Source organism: Saimiri boliviensis, chromosome 16 (assembly GCF_048565385.1).
Source record: "Saimiri boliviensis isolate mSaiBol1 chromosome 16, mSaiBol1.pri, whole genome shotgun sequence".
Classification (NCBI taxonomy): domain Eukaryota; kingdom Metazoa; phylum Chordata; class Mammalia; order Primates; family Cebidae; genus Saimiri; species Saimiri boliviensis.
In genome coordinates, this window is record NC_133464.1 from 69,714,426 (window position 1) to 69,737,615 (window position 23,190).

General features: G+C 32.9%; 1 protein-coding gene across 3 annotated transcripts in view; it reads right to left on the bottom strand.

The window, feature by feature from the left end:
- COG6 (component of oligomeric golgi complex 6) overlaps positions 1-23,190 on the bottom strand; it is a 142,398-nt gene that overhangs the window by 57,042 nt on the left and 62,166 nt on the right. For all 3 annotated transcript variants that reach the window (XM_074387813.1, XM_010344945.3, XM_003934395.4), the window contains 6 exons: positions 22,783-22,876; positions 17,809-17,937; positions 17,641-17,732; positions 15,655-15,719; positions 10,072-10,163; positions 5,053-5,170 (listed from right to left, as the gene is read on the bottom strand). In XM_074387813.1, coding sequence (XP_074243914.1) covers positions 5,053-5,170; positions 10,072-10,163; positions 15,655-15,719; positions 17,641-17,732; positions 17,809-17,937; positions 22,783-22,876 — 590 coding nt within the window. The remainder of the gene's footprint in view (positions 1-5,052; positions 5,171-10,071; positions 10,164-15,654; positions 15,720-17,640; positions 17,733-17,808; positions 17,938-22,782; positions 22,877-23,190) is intronic.

The window sequence follows — 23,190 nt, forward strand, 5'->3', positions numbered from 1 at the left end:
ACAATCTTGGGCAACAAGAGTGAGGCCCTGTCTCTTAAAAAAATAAACAAATAAAGTGAATACATAGAAACATCTAAGAAAATACATCTAAATAAATGTATTAAACAATTTATCATTTCCCCACTAACAGATGCTAACTTTATTATACATTAAACTGTAAATGTATTTTCTTGTGGGAATACTTTCAAGCATGGAATGCTCCCAAGGGAAAAAACTATTTCAAAAGTTAATATTTAACTATAAAAAAATTAAAAGTTGATGTGTCAGAAAATACTACAGGTAAATTATAAAGGCAAATGATGTGTGGAGAAAATGTCTGTAATGTACATGATGGAGTTAATATTCTTAATGCATAAACAGTATCAGAAACGAACAAGACAACCCAATAGAAAAATGACAAAGGACTTGAACATGCAACTCACAGCCAAAAACATATCTCAAAATGTTCATTCTCACTAGAATCACAGAAATCCAAATGAGAAAAAAACCAAAGTATCTCACTTTTTGCTCATCATGGTGGCAATGATTCTTTTTAATGTCCATTATCCAGTTTTAGCCAGGGTTGGTACTTTTTTGGTAGGAGGTAGTATGGTAGATTTAAGGAAATAGGTGGAAGTAAGTAAGGTAAATATGAGTAGTACCAAAGGACAATCAGCATTTGCTGGACCTCACGGAGAGCTTTCCTGATGTTGGAGACAATTTTTAGTGACTCTTGTCTGTATGGGTATATAATTTTCTTTAGCAGTGCTTACCAGTCATAGTATGCACAGGAAAAATTGAAAAATTGAATTGATTCAAGGTGGTTTTGCAAAGCAAATGTGGTAAAATGGCAAGGGTGAAAGAGATTTAAAACTAATGGGAAGACAGTGATGGAATATAGGCCAGCAGAAAATGAACTGGACCAGTCATTCGTGTTATCAGTATTTACTGAGCACCTCATGAGCTGGCATATAAGAAAATTAATTACATTTGTATATTGATCTTTTCACCAACTATTTCAGTAGAATTCATTTTCTGGTTGTACAATTTCAGTTGATTCTCCTAAGTCTTCAAAATAGACTATCATAACATGCATAAAGAATCTAATGTCTCCTCCTTTAAAATATTTAAATTTCATTTCTTTATCTGGTCTTTCTACCGTGGTTATTATTTAAAAATATTGGCAAGCATTCTTGCTCTTCACTTAAATAGAAGAACCACCAGTGCATCCATATTAATTATGATGTTGGCTGTTAGTTTTACTTCTCTTTTTATGATTAAAGAAGTATTCTTCAATGACTTATTCACTAAAATTTTCCCCCAAACAATGTGATCAAATATGATAATACAAAATTTATTTTATATTCTGATTTAATATATTTCCTAACACTGAAACATTCTTATATTCATGAAATAAACCATCTTGGTTTTCATATACAAATGCTGAATTCTGAAGTTTTAAAACTTAAAAAGTGACTAATCTGTGTTTTTCACTGCTGACTACCTTTAAAAAGTTTATGTCAGTGTCGTATCACCTAGAACAAACTGAGAAGCTTTCCGTATTTTTCCATGTTCTAGAGAATTATCTGTTCCTCCTAAGTATGAAAGAAATTCTCTATATGATTTGAACTAGGCCTGGCAACATGTTCTTTAATAAACTTTTCTTCCTTCTTTAGGTATATTCAAACTTTCCACTTCTTTTTGACTTACATTTTACCAATTTTTATCACCTTAAAAAGCATTCATCTTACTCAGATTTCCAGATTATTACCACAAAACTGTACATGGTATTCTCTAAGAAGTTTTAATTCTCATCTGTGGATTGTCTCCAACTTCTAAAAACTTTTTTCTTTCTTGATTAGACTTGTTAGAAGTTTCTCAATTTCATCTTTTCAACAAATAATCAATTCTGCTTTTGTTTCCTTGTCACAAAATTTAATTCCATCCTTTCTATTTATCTTTAATGTTCTGTTTTAAATTTCTTAATACAAATGCCTAATGCATCTATTTTCAGTCTTGAGGCATGTATGCTTTCCAGTTGGTGAAGCTTTGGGTAACATGCTTACCCATGTGTTTTTCTATATACTGCAATCTGGCTCCTATTGTCCAGTAAGGTCACCTATCATCTATGTATTGCCAAAGATGACAAGCCTGCTACTAGAACTCTTTAAAGGCATCTGTCATTATTAACTATGCCTTCCCTCTAGAAACTCTCTTCTCTTGGCTTTTTCTGATAAAACCTTATCCTAATTTTTGTCCTGTCTCTCTGGTCATCCTCTCTCAGCATCATACTGTTGACTTTTTTCCTTCTCTTAGATGTCAGCATTTCCTAAGACTGTGTTCTGGTAGCTCTACTCTTGTTAAAAAATATTCCTAGTGACTTCATTCAAACCCATGAATTCAACCATCTCCTACATGTAAAACTCTCTAAATCTAAATGTATCACTCCCTTTTAGATTAGACCAATTCCAGAGGGATCTCTCATAGGGATCTCAAAATCAATTTATCTAACTTAGACAATACCATCTTTATCTCCCAAATTATACCCTCTTTTTGTATTCTAGATATTTGTAATCAGCTTAGGAATTATTCTAGATGACTCCCTTTCACTTACCAATATTCAGTCAGTCACCAAATTTTGAAGACTTTACCTTTACCCTTCAAGAATTTGTCTCCTCTTTCCTATTCCCAGAGTTTCTCCCTTAGATCATGTATGAATAACAACAACATCAATACTCCTTTAATTTTCCTATCTCCAACCTGGCCTTCCCACATACTATATATATATATATATATATATATATATATATATATATATATATATAATATATGTATACCATACGTGGGATATACATATATGATATATATGTATCATATATATCATATGGTATATGTATCTTATGTGGGAAGCACATTTTTCATTTATTAAAAAATGTCACTTGTAAAGTGGTATGTTTTTATATATACATACATGCAATATATGTATGTGTATATATGTTATATATAACATATATAACATGCTATATATTATATGCATGTTATATATAACATATATGCACATATATAACATATATACATATATGTGTGTGTTATAGATAACATATACACATACAAACATGCATATAACATACATATGTTTTTATATATGCGCGTATATATAAATATACATATATGTACATATATACATGCATATATGTACATGCATATATATACACATACATGTATATATTAAAACATACATACATGTGTGTATAAATAACATATATAACATATGCATATATAACATATATACACATACGTATATATGTACATGTGTGTTTTTATGTGTGTATATACGTGTGCACGTATATACACATATATACACATATATACATACACATAAATACACATACATGTATGTTATATATATATGCATACATATATGCATGTGTGCATGTATATACCTATGTTATATACATACATATATACATATACATGTATATAAAAACACATACACATACATATATACATGTGTATACATATGTATATATGTATGTGTTTTTATATACATGTGTATATATGTGTGCACATATACACACACATGTATACATACATACATATGTATATATATATAAACACATCACTTTACAAGTGATTTTTAATAAATGAAAAATGTTCTATGTTATATATACGTATATATACACACATATATAAACACAGCACTTTACGAGTGATATTTTAAAAAATGAAAAATGTGTTTATAGGTAACTCATAGCTCATGTTCGAACATATTCTATTTGTTTCTTCTATTTAAGATGACCCCTATCCACTCCTTTCTCTTTTTTTCTTCACCTATCTAAAGCCTTCATGTCCTTCAAAGTTCAACTCTACTACCTCTCTCTGTGGAAAGCTTCCTCTTTGTAAAGGAATACATAGAGTTTGCTAAATATACTCCTCTTTTGGTGCTAGTATGTACCCTAGGTACATTCTATAATAACCAGACTTATTTGGTTATTTTCCACCAAAGGAGAAGCAATCTTAATGAAGCCAACAGACCTTGAGTGTTCATCTTTGTACTCTAAATAGCTAGAACATATTTATTCAGATTTAATTTTGTATATCATGTATAAATTATTTTAGAAGAGGTCTGTCTAAATAAGAACTCATAAAAACAAACATAACCAGAAATGATTGTTAGTAAACTGCTGATGCAAACAGAAATACACTGGCAAGAAAAATTAAGGTAGATACTCCATCTCCACAAACTCATGTTCCTTTTCCAAATAAATCTGAGTCATGCAAGAGGGTCAGGAAGTATTAAGGCTTAGGAAAGTGAAGATTGAACTTACAAAAGTGAAGATTGACCAGGTATTTTGGACGAAATTGCTATTATTTTATACCATATTACAAAACCTGGGCTTAATATAGCTAGCCTATTAGCTACAGTAACAAAATGCCAGCATGGTGATTGTGACACACCCTTGAAAAACTCATGTCCTCAATAACAAAACAAAAATAATGATTTGATCACTGTAAATGTATTCCTTAAGGTCCTGCCACAATATCCTGCTCAATTTAAGATATTAGATCTTACAGGACTCTTTCAGGTTTTTGTTGCTTATTTGTTTTTTTGTGGGATGCTTTTTCTTGCTTGTTTTCATAAATAATTATATAACTCAGAGTAGCATACATTTCATAAGGACAAACCTGTAACATCAAAGGGTAAAAACATAAGCTGTCTGGAAAAAACATTTTGTAACATTTCTGGTTTTCCAGTCTGTATGTCATCTTATCCCTCAGCTAAATAAAGTAAGTTTGCTTTAATTATACAATTTTTGTTACAGAAAAAAATGGTAGTTAAATTGGAGCCTGAGACTCTATCTCCAATCATAACTAAATGTGATACTGTTTTAGGAATACAGACTACAATCTTAGGTCCAGTAAGCAATCTCAAAATGAAATTTGTTGGTCATAGGAAGACTCAAAAGAACATAGAATGTAATAGGAAAAATTACCAATCAATACAAAAATCATTAAAACATCTTTAATGTGAAAGATTCACATTCACATAATAATTACATTTTTCAAACATACCTTGTCCATTAATTTACTTGCATGAAGACTCAAGTTATTGAAGAATATTTTTTTGCTTAACAAATGCATTTCTTCAATGGTGGTCAATAACGTAGTTGCACTATTTCCAACAATGCCACTAAAAGCAAAGAATACTTCAGGTTGCAAAACAGAAACTGAAACAAAACAGTTCTTAACTGAGTAGAATGCTTTAGAAATATCTAGATTTACATAAAAGTTTTTAATGTAAAATACAACCTGTGAATTAAAAATACTCTAGTTTCATATTTTAAAAATCAGGACTTTTGTTTTTCTTTTGAGTTAGGTGATGAAAAAGTAAAAACAAACTAGTATGTTTTCAGTATTTCACAATCTCTTTTAGCAATACTGTCAGAACAGACATTTGTAATATATAAAATCCTCTCTCTATTTTTCCTCTGTTAGAGTAAATATGTCTTGATTATCTAAAACAGTCAATTTCAATTTTAAAAAGAGCATTAAATCAATAGCTCTATTGATAAAATATATAAATTGTATAAATACTGTGTTATTCTTTTAATTAAAACTGCTATTCTATAAAAATAACATATCTATAAATTAGGGTTTCTCAATTTTTATACAACAGGCCACAGAGCAGTATATTTACACTAACTGAAAAAGTCTGATGAGTTTGAAAAGTCTGATAACATTTTGAAATAACTAATTACATTAGTACATTCCATAATTCTCAATTTGCTATTTTATAAGGGTATTTCTTAGACCCGTTCAAAGAGGTTTCCCATTTTTGCCAAGATCTAAGACAAGTATGTATATAAAATAATTCCCAATTTTTTTCTCATAATTCACATACAAAAAGTGATTTATAATCTAGGGGAAAAGTTTCTTGTGGATATGAAAATATGCTATATTCCAGTAGGAATCATAATTTCTCAAGGCATAACAACATCTTCCATGCCTAAAAAAATTTAGATTGCTAAAGATGAATATAATGGCATTAAATACTAGTAAACAGTAAACTAAAACACAGCAAATTTACTGATAAATGACATACCACATATGATATATTATAAAAGCAAATACTGTAAAATGTAGTATTTCAGTACAATTCTGAAACAAATAAATTCTTACATAGTTCATGAAAACAGAGCAAATTATTAGTAAAATACCTATATAAGGCAAACAGCAAAATACTAGCAAATTAAACTAGTAGCCGTAATACTTATATTTTAAAGAAACAACACGTATTACAGTTAAAAATATTATAAGCCAAATACTAAAATAAATTGGATGGAATTCTCACACATGCCTACACATACAATAAAAACAAGTATTCCTCTGAATAAAAGTGTACATCAAACAACAGGGGAAGCAAATGAAATGAACATAAATAGAAACAATTTAATGAAAGATCTGGAGAGAGAGCAACATACATTTACATTCATTATGTTTTAAATTTGGAGTTATCAGCTGTACTTTGCAGTTATTCAGATCTAGAATTTACTAATGTTTACTGAGAACACACTATGCTCCAGTAACTGGTCCAGATAATTGTAGATGTTTCTTCTGACATTTCATTCCATACTTCTACCCAACATGCTTATATTCCTATTACTCTATTTTTCAGTTTTAGGTATTATCTACAAATTCCCTTATGTAGATGATGAGAGTTAAACTCTCTTACACAATTCTCCTCCTCCACCACAACACACCCAAACTTCACCTTCCCCAGGCTTCCTAATACAGCCATGGGCACAGAATTCTAGTAAATAACTGTTCAATGTTTATGTCACTACACTCATGTAAATATTATTCAGAGCTGACCAAAGAATCAGGGATACCTAAACAAGCCGATGAAGAGGTTAATGAAGAAGATAAATGCCAGTGTGACAGCCAAGCAGCTTGCAATAGGCCTGTAGGGCAACACATCTAGATTGGAGGGGAATGAGGCTTCCAAGAAGATTATCAGACAAAGGCAGGAGAGAGGGGGATTACTTGTTGGACTACATGGTGAGACAATGCAATGTCAAGTCCACTTTAATAGCTTGGATCTGAAATAATGATAAGGGCATAGGAAAGTAAACAAGTATAAAAGCAAAGTAATTATTAATTCCAGGGAGAAAAGTTTTACAAGAAAGGATATGTAATCCAAATATGTGCGAATCTCTGTTTCCTGGATTCTACATCTTCCTTTTGTTAGGAGTACATTTTTTGAGATCCTGCATGCGTCTTGTTTTTTCTCCAACTTCACTGGATCCCTTCCCAGTTTTCTTTGTGGTTTTTCCTCTTCTTGACCTCTAAATATTGGAGCTTCCCAGGACTCAGTCCTTAGCCCCATTCTTTATCTATATTCATTTCTTAAGTGATCTATTTTCTGAAAACTAAGAAACTTACAGCTTCAGCCCTGATTTCTCTATTATTTGCTCACTCAAAATCTCCTACTGTATGTTCACAGATATATCAAATCTGACAAGGCCAAAACTGAAGGGAACTCTTCCTTATCCACCACTCCCATCAACCTGTTATTTTCCAGCATTCCCTATCTCAGCAAATAATACCATTCACCCAGCTGTTCAAACCAAAAGCCAAGAATTCATCCTTGACTCCTCACACCTCACTCTATCTAGTATGTATATATGTCCTACTGGCTGTGGCATAAATTATCTCCAAAATCAACTACTGTTTACCATTTCTAAGACTATCACCCTAGTCTAACTCATCATCATCTCTGCTCAGGACCACAAACTGCTTCCTAAATATCTTCCTTATTTTCCCTTTTGTCTCACTACAGTACCTGATTCACAGGGTATCCAGAGTAACCTTGTAACACAAATCTGCTCAGGTCACTCAAAACCCTCACATCTTCCCCAATCTTATCCATTCAGTATAAAATCTAAATATCCACTATGGTCTTCAGAATCCTATGTGAGCTGGCCTCTCTCTACCTTTCTGATTTCATCTGCCCCTACTCCTTCCAATTCACTACACTCCAACTCCTGGTCTTCTTTCTAGTCCTCCAAAATGCAAGCTTTACCTTAGCTTCAGTACCAGAGTGTATTTTTGTCCAGGACACTCTTTTCCAAGATCTTTTCATGCCCAACTCCTTCATATTATTCACATCTGAATTCAAATATTGCCTCTACCAAACAGCCTCAAAAACAGTCATACATACACACATATATCTACTTACATGTGGTTACTCCTTATACTTCCTAATTATTTTCTTTTGCTTTATCTTTAGTACCCTTATCACTACCTAAAACAATTATTTTATATTTGCTTGTCTCCCCTACTAGAATGTAAGTTTAAACTGCTTGGTTAATTGCTGTTTCCTTACTACCTAGAAGAATGGCAAGTATACAGTCAACTTTTTAATTGACTAAATGAGGAAATGTGTGAACAAGTAGAAAAAGTACATGAAAAAAATCAATAGAAAAAGATTTTAATTGTCATCTTTAATATCTTCAAAGATAGAAAAATTATAATTCTCAGAGCCTAAAAAAAACCTACTATTATCTTCGGAATCAGAATTATTTTATTTCTAGCATTTTCTACATTAGAAACTAAGATATCAATATATTTAAATAATAAAATTGATGTAGTACTACCTTGGACATTATTAAATAAACATTTTAAAAATCATTTTACCAGCATCTTTTTATAACACAGTATTTGCTATGTCTAGCTGCTGTCAGCAGCCCTTGTGTTTTCTAAGGATTTATCATTCTCTTATTATAAGATACTATAATATTACAATTGAAACTAACTCACTGCTTTTGAATTGTGGGAAATGATGACAATAAGTTTGTATCTAAAATGTTAAGAAACTAATCCAAATCCTATCTCTGATCAGTTTTGTAGGCTATGGCTTGTTAGTTTTGTTTGAAAATCTACTATTAAGACGTAAAATCCATTTCTTAGCTGTGAAGTTCTGGGTGGCTACTCTGTGTCACTAAGGGGAAGGTGCTCCCTGAACCTTTCTTGGTAACATTAGTTATACTCTTCTTAGATTTTTAACAGTTGGCCTACTGTTCCTGATACTAACATACTGGATAACAAGTAATTTTGAAGTAATTGTTTAATGGAAAAATATAAAAACTATAAAAATATGGCTTGGAAAGACATGGTTTTTTTTTTTTTTTTGAGACAGAGTTTCGCTCGTTACCCAGGCTGGAGTGCAATGGCGCAATCTCGGCTCACCACAACCTCTGCCTCCTGGGTTCAGGCAATTCTCCTGCCTCAGCCTCCTGAGTAGCTTGGATTACTGGCATGTGCCACCATGCCCAGCTACTTTTTTGTATTTTTAGTAGAGATGGGGTTTCACCATGTTGACCAGGATGGTCTCGATCTCTTGACCTTGTGATCCACCCGCCCCGGCCTCCCAAAGTGCTGGGATTACAGGCTTGAGCCATCATGCCCGGCCGGGAAAGACATGGTTTTAACATAACTACACATATAACATAGTCTTGCAGTGACAGTTGTAATAAAATTCAAGGGTATATCACCAACAGACGTATGTCAACCGAAAATGAATGCAAATTTTGGAGTCAAAGATCACATTTTATATAAGACAAGTGGTTCCTAATTAAAGTTGCTGTTACGTAGAGAGGCTAACGTTCTATTTTACCACTTACAGTAAAATAAATGCTAAAAATTTAGGTTATTGACATCCAGAATAGAACATTTCATTCATCATGCTCTGTTGTGAGTATATGATACAGTTACTTTAGTTGCCTTGGAGGTCTTTTACTAATGCGGGAGGACTCAATAAAGACTTACATTATAGACTTGCACTGTTATATAAGTTGTGTGTGTGCAGGGGTCAAGCTTGGAGAGAAAAGGAAAGAGGAAATAACAGACCTCAAGTCATAGCATGTATAATATGCATATAATGATTTACACGGTGTGGTGGTTCTACTAGTTATGCTTAGTCTGTACTTACTGTATACTTACCATACACAATGTAAAACAAACTTATACTCCACTCTAACTGAAAAAAATATCACATGGGATTTAGCGATCACATTTTGCCATTCCACTTACCTGATTGTATGGTGATAAAATTTGAGGAGGTTAGAAATTTTATATAATAAAACTGCCCCAGGTTCAGCAACTATTACTTGCTCAATTCGAACCTATTAAAATATGTGAGAGGAAATTAAACATTTCTTAAATGTATAATCTTTCTTCATTAATAACATATGGTATAAATAACATAACAAAGATAAAATTTTATTATTGCAGAGATCACAAAATGCTTTCTCAATAATTTCTGAGTAGTAAGTCATAGAAGATGGTAAAGTAATAAACATTTTAACATAGATATACTCTACAAAAAAACGTGATCCATTATTTGCAGAATTTGGCTCAAGGTAGTTGTTACCAGAAATATCAACACATTGAGATAATTTTGAGATTTACCACCAGTATATAATGGAATCTGGTTCAATACTGAATGACAAAGGCAGCCACTACATCCCTAAAACAGATTATCAATGAAAACATACTACTTTACTACCAAATATTCAATTAAAAAATAAAATAAATTCCTGTCTATAAATTATTACATCAAGTTTGTCTATTGATCAAAAAAATAGAAAAGTAGACCAATCTTGAATTAGCACCAACATATCTGCCAAATTATAAGACTACCAGGGCAGAATCAGATCTGGTTCAAGATTAACTTGATCTGCCTCAAGATTTAGCAAATATGAATCTTTTCTAATTAAATTCCATCCCTCACTGATCTTATATTCTCTCATTAATGAATACAATCTAAACTACACTAATAAATGCTTACTTAAATATTGTATCTGCCCTTAAGCTACTGCTGACATTGTATCTTCTTGCTTTCCTAGTTTCTAAATACAAATACAGTATAGACATTATGTCTTCCTGCCTATTTTACATCTCTGTAGCATCTAGTAGAACAGTATACACACAACAGATGTTTAATAAATGCTTTTAAAAGTTAAACTTTGTTTGGTGGCTCACAACTGTAATCCTAGCACTTTGGGAGGCTGAGGTGGGCAGATTATGAGGTCAGGAGTTCGAGACCAGCCTAGCCAATATGGTGAAACCCTGTCTCTACTGAAAATACAAAAAATTAGCCAGGCATGGTGGCACATGCATTATCTCAGCTACTCTGGAGGCTTTGAGGCAGGAGAATCACTTGAACAAAGGAGGCAGAGGTTGTGGTGAGCTGAGATCATGCCATTGCACTCTAGCCTGGGCGACAGGGCAAGACTCTGTCTCAAAAAAAAAAAAAAAAAAAAAAAAAGTTGTACTTTCTCGGTATTTAAATTTTGGCATATCTCATAAAACAATTGTGATTTGCTAAAACGAGATTTTATATGTGCACACAAAAACCTCTTGTATTACAGAAATCAATTTACATTAATATGTTTATGAAACTGATTCATCTGTTGGTACAGGTGATACTGACTACCACAACACCATAGATCATGAATGGCATTTGAACTTAAAAAACATATTTTTCTATAGTATAATTTATTTTGAAATCAAGACCTTAAAAGTGACTTAAATTATATGTTACATCAATAAAAGTGGTATTTTCTTAGTTTTAATATCACAGCAAAATACAAAAAATGTTAATTTAGGCAAACAGCTCTTTACTAGCAGATTTTAAACACCATCTCAGGTATCTGGCCACCTGCCTTCCATAATTTTGAGGCATCAAGAAGATATTCTTAGTTCTAACTCCCTTAAGAAAGAAAATGAGAAAAGATAGGAGAGAAAGAAAGAAAGGAAAAGCAAAGAGGGAAGGGAAGGAGGAAGAAAAACCAAAAACAATTACCATCTCTCTCCATGAACACAAAGGTTTTGAGGGAAAAAGGCAATACAGAATACAACAGCTACAATACAAAATGCAACAGAGAAAGGCTGGAAAACCAGGAGACGGACAAACAATACACCAAGAATGCTTTGTTTGCCACACAGAAAGAAACACTCTGTCTTACGAGGGCTATAAAAGAGGCTGACCATTTTCAGCAAAAGCCAACAGTCACAGGAGAAACAACAAAAGGCAAGAGAAATAAAAAGTAAAAAGTAAAGGCGGTCAAAGAGACTGAAGAAGTGGTGGTAGCAGCAACTGGCTGGCAATTATCACTGTGATGACAGTACCGGGTAAAAATCATTAGCAGAGCTGGAAAGCAGCAATGGGAATAATGGCTCAGATACAAAGTGCGTTGGAACAGACCCTGGTACATCATAAGCACTCCATAAATCCTAGCTACATTGCGAGAAACGGCATCAATAACAAACGGAGATATTAATAGTAGCAAAATGGGCTTTAGTTACCTGACAGCAGAGAAGAGAAGGTAGGGGAGAGCTAAAAGACAGAACAGTGGCTCTTCTCTCCAAGGCAAGAGAGCTAGGAGCAAAAGCGAGAGAGAGAAAGAGAGAGAGAGGAGAGAGGAGAGAGGAGAGAGGAGAGAGGAGAGAGAGGAGAGAGAGAGAGAGAGAGAGAGAGAGAGAGAGAGAGAGAGAGAGAGAGGGGGTTTGTGTTCATGAAGGAGATACGGGAAGAAGGGAGGACTGAAAAAGATGATGATGAACTTCCTTTACCCTTAATATCATAGATAGCTGCTCAGGGTAGACATCTGATGCTATGTATACCTCAATCTGAGGGCCCAGTGACTGTCTTGTGTACAATATTCAGCTTTATTTTCCCTGCCATTAATCTTTTACATATACCTGCTTTCATAGAACCTACTATAATCTAAGGTCTGTAGCATTCACTACACTGAAGTTTTTATTAGAAGAGAAAATTCAAATGAGAGCTGGTAATCTCTCAGCAATCTAATTTAGCATAAAAGAAACACTTTATACCCATGGGCTTGAAAAAATTTTTTAATATTTTAGTTCTGATCTTTTCTAGCTACAGTTTTGGAGTAAAGACATGTACAAAGTAATAGGCTTGATGCTGATGAGCCATGGTACCCTCTACACAACATATGTAAACTTAAATTTAGAGCACCGATTCTTTAAACCGGCAAGTTTACAGATCTTATCTTAATGCATACATTTACAAATATTTAATCTACTACCTATGATGTTTCACTTTCCTAAGACAAAGAAAAGACTAAACAGGGTAGAATAAATCAAATATATAGTTTCTTAAGGATTACCTCCCATTACCACTATAACCTTTTCTTTATGCTTTTAAAAATAAAAATCTCCCATTCTAAAAAAAAATCATTTATACAAAGAAGAATGATGGACAGAAAAGTAGCTATAACATCCAACATCATATATCATTTGAAAAAGTTTAGTTGCTTATTAATTAGGAAGAAGAAATTTTGTATGAGTGGGTATAAGAGCAGATTGATCACTAAAAAAAATTGGAATTATAACTGCAAAATAAAATGTTAAAGTTGAAATTTTTCTAAACAACTATATCACTGAAAATATACCCAAATGAGGTCATACAGAAAGAAAATTCTTAAAATAGTATAACACTGTCTATCAATATATAAGGAAGGGAAGGTCTAAGAGTTGCTGGATTATATATCACTATCAAGCTAATTTGATATGTAACTATTGTGAACACCTGCTAAATATTCTCTGAACTATGTAATACATATTGTCATCATATGGAAAGATTTGAAGTTTCTGTCATTTCAGAAAAGGAATTTTTCTTCCTTTTACAACAAAAAAATACTTGTCTGCTTACTAGTGTCTTCTTTACCTTTGGCATCTCATATTTAAATTTGTCAGTGGATCACAATAATGTCCTACAATTGTCATAAACATCTTTCTGGGCATATACATTGAAGGAAGATGAAATAAGAATTTCTTTTATCTTTTTTTTTTTTTTTGAGACAGTGTCTCACTCCATCACCAGGCGCCAGGCTGGAGTGCAGTGGCGTGACCTTGGCTCACTGCAACCTCTGCCTCCCGGGTTCAAGCAATTCTCCTGCCTCAGCCTCCCAAGTAGCTGGGATTACAGGCACGCGCCACTGTGCCCAGCTAATTTTTTTGTATTTTTAGTAGAGATGGGGTTTCACCATGTTGGTCAGGAAATCTGTTGACTTCATGATCTGCCCGCCTCAGCCTCCCAAAGTGCTGGGATTACATGCATGAGCCACCGCGCCTAGCCATGAAATAAGAATTTCTAAGTGCATTTTGAAACAAAGGCAGACATCAGTATATAATGTCTAAGTGGTTGGTATTAAACATTTTTAATGTAATAACAATTCTTACTCAAACCAGGACAGGAAACTGAAAAGTCCATTATAAGGATTCAAAAGTTATAATATTTATACAATTACTTTTTAAAAAGAAAATGAAAAGCATATACCTACTATGTACTCACAAAAATTATAAATTCAAAAAAATTCTTTTAAAAAAAGAAAAGCTGTAAAAAGAAAAATAGTTACATAAGCAAGGAAGGGGGAAAGGTAAGGCAGATAAAGTACAATTTATTTACAAAGTGACTAGGAGTTTTATTTAACCATATGAAGTTATAAAAAGGTATAAAAGCATAGCAAAAGAAATCTCATTTTATTCTTCCTCTTCTTCTATTTTTCCAGTAACTGCCAGTATACAAAATAAGCAGCATTTATGTAAGTTATATATGTCTACATCAAACTATGACAAGTAAATATTTCATTTGGGAGAAATAAGTAAAATCATTTCAAAATACATTGCCATTTATTTACTGAATATATAGTTAGGTCCTATGAGATCAAGTTAGAGTAACAGTTAAATTTGTCAATATAATCAATTGTCACAAAGTGTGTCTTCTGAGATTTCCTTCTCTGGAACACATAACCCCCAAAAAACCTTAGAAATAAAATTAAATTTATTTTAAAGTTCAGTTCTTGATAAAAATTATTAAACTTCAGGATTTCAATTTCTCTGTATGAAATTGAAGTCAATCAACAAGGAAAAGTAAACCAACAATTGCCAAGTATTCTATAAATATTAATACAGGAAAATAAAGGTATTTACCATCTGCTAAATTCTTAGTAAGTGTCATAAACTATGTACTTCATCTACCCAGTTATCTTCACAACAACCCTGGATGACGGCTGTTTTAATATACAGGCTCCATGGGAGCATAATTCAGACACAGAATCTGAGTTAAGCAAATGGAGTAAGAAAACACAATTAAGTGGCAACATGGGAAGTCCAACTCAAATCTGATTCTAAATTCTGTTCCTTGTACTATAAATAGTATTGATAATCGCAATACATATTGTATCCTTGAATTAATATTTATTGCTATGATAAGCAAAAAATCTACTACGCTTGAAGCAATCAAGTAAACAAAATATTCTTAGTAAACTTCTGTTAAGAATTCATAGATGCACTGTTTAAATTTAATAGATTTTTTCTCAACTGAGTAAGAAAAATTACTACAAGAAACAATCTGTAAAAAATAAGTCAATATATGAAAACTATGAATATTTCCAATTTTCTTTCTCAGAGAGAAAACTGGCAATTATTATTTTAAAATGTTTCTTATTAGCCTACATTACTGTGCTAATTTGAAAAAAGTATAGATTGTGTTTGAGCTGGTATCAGTTTCTTAAGTTCCTATAAATAAAGTAGTAATTTAACCAGGTACCATATAGCATATGTAGAAACAAAATGTTTTACCTTGAGAGGCCTGCACACACCTTCAGTGATATGCCCAACAACTTCTTGAATATTTTCTTCAACACCTAAAATTAATACATTAATATTTGTTTTCATATTATACCTTGCTTCCTGTAAGTTCAAAAAGCTAACAAATAATAAATAATACATATAATTAATAGCACTAATAACTTTTAAAATAACCATAACTATATTTTAGTAAGTTTTATATCTTTTGGGCCATTACTAATTGTGATAATACCTAATGTGTTTCTAGAAAGCCTTGTTAATTCATTTGACTTTGAGTTACTAAAATGAATATTATTTCTTTGTGGAAAAGATTAAATTTATTAGAGAGAGGGAGAAAAAGAGAGTGTGAAATGTATTAATTGAATGAAGTGATGCCCAAATGTACTAGCATTTGTTTTAAAAACATCTTATTCCAATCAGTGCTGCTTAGCACATACACCGAGGGTTTAAAGATAAAAAACACACCCTGAAATCTAACAGAAAAACTGGTATTTTCTAAACACCAACTATTTATCAAGCTCTGTACTGAGTATTTGACACTTATTGCTTGTAACCATCTTCATTTTTACAGATGGAAAAACTGAGGTGCAGAAGATTAAAGTCATTCTTGTAGAATAACCTACTTCATCTAACTACAATCTATTTTTTTCCACCTCTTAATACTGTCTTATATATACTTTTCTAAAACATCTTTAAAGAAACACATTCACTTAAACTGGGTAATGATAATAATAACAGAAAGAGAGCCTAACAATGCACACTTTGTGCCAGTCTAACATATATGCCGAGTCTAATCTTGATACTGAAGAGTTGGAGGCTATGAGGTTAGTATTACCACCAATTTGTTAACACTGACTCCTCTTGTGATAATGTGGACCACAGAGATGTGTGGCTGATCTATATAAAACAGTCAAGTGATACCAGGCCACAGTGTCTCTCTTAACTTCCTATCAAAAATAGAACATATTTTAATCATACACTAAACTCTCAAACTCTAAAACAGGCCTCTTTAGGTAATCATAACTAAGAAGATTTGGAATTCTGTAAACAAGACATCAGCAACTCTCAACTACAGTTATTTGTCTTCCTTGCCATCAAGACAAAAATTTTAAGTACATTTGGATGTCTGTCTCCTCTAAACTTCATGTTGAAATATAATCCCCAATGTTGGAGGTGGGGCCTGGTGGGAGATGTTTGGGTCATGGGAGTGGATCTCTCATGAATGGCTTCATGCTGTCCTCATGATAGTCAGTGTTGCCTAAACGTGTGTGGCACATCCCCATCTCTCTGTCTTGCTCCCTCAATCATAATGTTACATGCTAGTTCTTCCCCTTTTGCCTTCCACATTGACTCTATGCTTCCTGAAGCCTTCACCAGAAGCAGATGTTGGCACCATGCTTCTTATACTGCCTGCAGAACTGTGAGTCAAATTAAACCTCTTCGTAGATTACCAAGCTTCAGGTATTCCTTTACAGCAATGCAAAAACGTACTAACAGATCTAATAACTGTTGTAAAATTTTAAAACAATGCCATGAGAATGAAAAAAGAGGTTGGGTAGCAGAAATGAAAGGATCAGTAGCTAATGACCCTAAACAACTTATTCAGCCTGTTTACTCACAGATAAAATTAAGATAATACCACCTTGTACCTTTAAAGTGTCATGCAGAAGATTTGAGATAATGTATGCTAGATATTCCAGAAATTTCATAAAAGTGCCACAGAGGAGTCTAGGCTGGACATGAAAGGTCATTAGGGTTGACTATAAAACTGAACAGTTGAGTGAGAGGACATAGGTGATGGAAGAGAAAGTCTATTAGCAAAGTGAGGGAGAATCTTGCAAAGAGAAGAGTAATCAGGATGCTTATTGTACCATCGAGGTGTTTATCTAAGTGAAGAAGATGGCAACAAGAACAGGAACAGAGATGCTTGTGTTATTTTCTGTATTTAGTCGTTAGCAATACTGTCGGTGGACCCACCTTGTGCAGTGACATGCTTTAAGAGAGCTTCAAGGTGTTCCTTTTCAGAAGCAGTAGCTTGATGGAGCCAAGCCAACATATCTCCCACATACCTAACGAAAACTAAATGTTAATAAAGATTTCCTTTGAAAAAACATCAAATCTTTTTCTGCTGTTTGATTACTATACCTCAAAGGGTCATGAGAGTGCATTTCAATTGGCCTAGGTGTACCTCCGGGGCCACCTCTTGTAAGCGCATCAATAAATCCACGAACAACTGTACTTCTCCTGGCTGTTCCAAATTCATCTAAGGTATATCTAGAAGAAACAAGTTATATAAAAAATGGTTGGGGGGTCTTTGTTTCTAGTGGCTATATCAGACTATTCATGCAATTTCGAGACAAGCAAGTACCTAAAGCTCCTTTAGGCACTGTCAAGCAACATTGCTTTCAAAGAAGAAAAAGCATTTAAAAGATAACTTCAGCACACTGAAAATTCAATCAAAAAGTAAAATCTTTTACTCCTCCTAAAAACAATGCTGGGATTTGGGACTAAAGCAGGGGCAGCAGTAATAAGCAATAACGCAATGGACTTAGTAAAATTAGGAAAATCAAGCCAATGTGGGAAGACTTAGTTTTTTAGGTTTTAGTATATTCGGTATATTAGGTTTCAGCATATTTTAGTATATATATTTGCAGTCTAAAAATATGGCTGTACTGTTTTACATAAAGCATAACAGTTCTCAAAAACTGATTATAATTAGAACTCTGCAATCCAAGGCTGGGTACAGTGGTTCACACCTGTAATCCCAGCACTTTGGGAGGCTGAGGCACGTGGTCACTTGAGCCCAGGAGTTTGAGACCAGTCTGGGCAAAATAATGAGACTCTCATTATTAAAAAAATAAAATAAAATTAGCCAGGCGTGGTAGCCCATGCCTGTAGTCCTAGCTACGCAGGAGGCTGAGAAAGGAGGATCACTTGAGCCTGTGTGGTTCAGGCTGCAGTCAGCAGTGACTGCTCCACTGTACTCCAGCCTGAGCCACAGAGCAAGATCCTGTCTCAGAAAAAATAAAAGAACTTTTGCAATCCAAAAATTAAGATTTTTTTCTTACATTAAAAAAAGTCTTTTTTATACATATTATCACAATTTATCACCAAAATTTGCTCCAAAATGGCTATCCATTTTTAAAAGCTTCTTTTGACTCCAGTATTAGACATGACAGATATTCCTTAAATTTACTGAACAATCACACACACAAGCAAATACCTTTTTAAAAAACATGTATTAAGAAGTCACCTATTTTAACTGAAAAGGTGTGGAAAGGCTTTTTAAGGTGAAGGAACTAGTTTGGGAATAGGACAATTTGGGATTCAATTTATAAAAATAGCCTGGAGCTGTCTAGAGTGCCCATTTCTTTGACTTGACTAAGACTTATTTCCCATTATCACCGATTCCTGACATCCATCCCTCAACTGAAAGTTCTTTCAATTTTAAAATTATAAAGACAAACAAAATACATTTCAGCAGTCTGATGTCAGCAGATTCTAGTAGACTCATTAACTTCTAAATCTTTAAAAGTATTCTACCATACTAAATTTTAAGAATGATATAATCTATATATAAACAAAAATTACCAAAACTTCCCAAGATGCCCCAAATAATTAATATCTTAGGCTACATAGCTTTCTTTCATATGCTGTTACCCGGATTAAAAAAATCCACATTTTGGTAAGCATGTGAAAGACAGATTATTTCCAAATCGAAGGGAAAGTCTAGAGAATTGCCGAATAGTTATAAATATTTAGGAATATGAACCTTTTTCGAGGACTGTTTACTATTAACTAGACTATGGTTCTTTGTGTGTTTGTTTTCAGTTAAAAAGAAATGGTTTTGAGATTCCCTGCGGTGCCATACTAGTACAGAAAAGTGAAGGCCCAATATCCAGCTAAGTTTTGCTAAATTGCATAATTGCCTTGCATTTAATTTCTAGTTTTTAAACAAATTAGAACCAAAATGCTCACTGCTGTTTTCCCTCATGTTTTCAAATTATAAATCATTTAGTATGAAGAATGCCTTCTTTTAAATGATCACCTGATTCTCTGAAATAATGAACTTATGACTCCTTATCACAGCACAAAATTCACAAACGTTTAACTTACTAAATATGTAAAACTAATCCTCATTCCCAAGACCCTACTAACCATAGTAAAAAATAAACAGCATACTTTGTTTCTAGCACTGTTCACTGGGACCACAGTTGTAACAAAATCCAGTGAATCTACTGGGATTTTAAATAGGGGGTAAATTACCAAGCCTGATAAACACTGGAATTTAATCTGTTTAATACTATAAAATATCAATAAACATTAATGTCATTCCTCCTATAGAACAAATATAAAGCAAAAACAGCATAAGCCTCATGAAACTTCAATATCTTTAGACATGAAACATCGTTTCTAGAGACAAAGACCAAAATCAGACATTCTTCCAACAATAATCAAAATTCAAAATGGAACTTCTTGAGAGTGAATGTTCGAATTATGTAAATATCTCAAATACCTCTAGTTAAAATTTGAAGTCTCATTTTAAAAATTGTGTTTAGCTACAGTTTAAACAATTCTGGTCAAAAAGCAAATTAAAAGAAGAAAAATTTTGATCAAAAAGCAAATTGAAAGATAATATAGAAGTGCCTCTTTGAAATACAACAAACAAAGAAAGAAGAAAAATCAGCACTGTACATATTACTACATTTTAAAATAACTTATATTTTAAAGGCTTACCAAAGGAAAGAAGAAATTATCCAATTTTTTCACTTCCATTTATAATTGTACTTGATTTATTATTAAAAGTCGATAATACATTAGCATTCCAGTTATATACTACATAAGAAACACTGAGTATGGTAATTTTCCCCAGGGACTTCAATAATTGACATTTTTCTTGCATATAATACTTAATTATTTGAGACACAATAATGGACAGCGAAGCTTTTATGCATTACTTATTAAGTTCATATGGTGCCATCTGGTGGTTAACATGATACATTATTAAGTTTTCCCTAAATATAAGGAAACCACCACTTGGAAAATAGATAATTACTTAATGAAAGGACAATTTTCTCTTTTTTTAGTATTCATTTTGACCTAATCATCTGGCCTTGAAAACTTACTCCCCCCACCCCAGCTTCTAAATGTCTTGAAAAATCTTCTAAATTGCCATTACTGCCCCCTGCTCCTTAGTATATGCCCTTCACAGATAAACCTTCTTTGCCTTTCTATTATAGTTCCATTCTTGACCTTCCAAGCTTTTCCCTGATTGCCATGTAGCCTTCAAAAACACCCCTCCTTAACTGATAACTTTCTAGTCACCTCCTCTCAAAACAAAAATAATATGTAAAACTCAGGATGTACCAAGTATTACACCAAGTACCTTAAGTGAACAAACTAACTTAATCTTCACATCAACCCTGTAAAATAGGCACTATTGTTATCCTTATTTTACAGCTAAGAAAACTGAAGCTTATAAAGGTGTAAGGACTTGTCAAAGAAATTTGACTCAAGAGCCCACGTCATAAGCCATTTAATATTGCTCCTTTCCAAGTTTTGATAAATAACTATAAAACTCAGTGAAAATGCATTTGCATGGCAGAAGCCTATGCTGCTGTTTTCAGGTGCCCAGAACACACAAAGGCTTTTTTTTTTAAAGATTAACCTTGTGAATAAATATTAATCTGTAGACAATGCAACACTTGTTAAAATCAAACACCAAATGTTTTAAGTGCTAAAAGACTCAAAATCAATGCCAATATGTTAAGTGAAAAATTTGGGAAAGGAATTTTAAAGCAGGAATAAACTGCTAAGCTGCTGATCAATAATAAACATTAACTTACCATATGTATACACATAACATTCAGGGCTATTATGATCTAGCTGTTGCTTGTAATTCAATAGCCCAGTGCAAGCTTTTGCAATGCATTTCCCAAAGGTGCATGTTCTCTCAGTGTATACCTTAGCATCACGGTTCCTTCAACCAGGAAACTGTTCTTTTTCTTCTAGGAAAATGCCTGTTCAGCCTTTAGAACTCACTTTATACCTTATTCCTTAGGAAACTTTCACTGATGTTCATCTCTTTCCCCTATACCAGAATGCTTGAGCCACACAGCATTTGGGACGTGACTTCTAGACTAGCAATTAGTATATTCAATTAAAATGCATTTGTCTATCTCTGGTTCCATAAAATAAAGCAGTTTGAGGGCAGTGCTTTACTGAAGTTGTGTTTCTAGAACTTAGAATGATGCTTAACACACTGTAATCAGTAAATAGCACTGGAGTGTTATTATTTTACACAGCTGTTCAGCATTTGTGTTCTGTAACCTTATGATAGGATAAGCAGTGTTCCAATCAGAAAGTAATGGGTATGTCCTCTAAAAATAGTATAAGGAGCATCTGAAAGGGATGATTCAGAGCAAGATGCACTACCTTGGTAAGAGTCCCCTGGTTTCCTGTTTTCAGAATTATTAATATCATCAACAACTCCTACATCTACCAAAAGTTTATGCTCATACTATTCCAGGCATTATTTAATTTTTATTTTATAAAAATTAAGAGAATAAGATTAAAATATAAAGTAATACAAACATCAATAAATTTAAAATGTATTAAATTCTTATCCAAAGGATTACCACACAGCTCTTGGTTGGCATAAATTACCAGATCAAAGACCTGGGTCCTGTATTCCTAAATCCTATTAATAGAACCTTGATATTAAATATTCTTTTTTTTCATCTCTGCATAACCATATTTCTCAGTCCTGATATGATTTCAATCTCTGTAGTGAAGGACTTATACAGGAGTTTTAGTTACTTACAATTCCAAGGGAGTTAATGAGATGACAGGGGAAAAAACACTGAGCCTCTGTATAAGTAAGAGGTAGTCTAGATACAGAGACTTCGTTTTTTGTTTCCATTTTGTATTCTATAGTATGTAATATTCAAATAAGCTGATACCCCATGAAACAAATTCAAGTTAAAGTAAACAATATTGTTGTAAATTATTATAAATATTACTCAAACGATTATATATGCTTTTGATAATACTGAAATTTAAAGTAAGTTATCAAAAGAAAAGTAGGCTTTCTTTTTTAATTAAGAAAAAGTCACCAACTTATATAAGACAGGTCTGTCCTGCAGGGCTTCCATTGCCTGTGTCAGTACTGCAGATATGTCACATGATTCTTGTGTCAATGTTCTACATTCACCTGAAAAATAATTAACATTATAACTTTTGTTAAATTCAGCTTAGGTGTTTATTATGTCTGTTGTATTCCAGGAGTCTAAATTCTATAGCAAATATCCCATGAAAAAAAATCCTCAGAAAAACCTAGAGAATACACCAATCTAAAACAAATTTATGTTGTCAACCAAACTAAAGAGTTAAGCTTAAGTAGTTATGTAAGTTTAAATGACCACATATGCTATCAGGTATGCCCCAAAGCTCTATTTTACTATAATAAAAACTAGAGTCCTGAAAAAAACCAATCAATTAACAAATATTTCCAAATAACTGCCATAT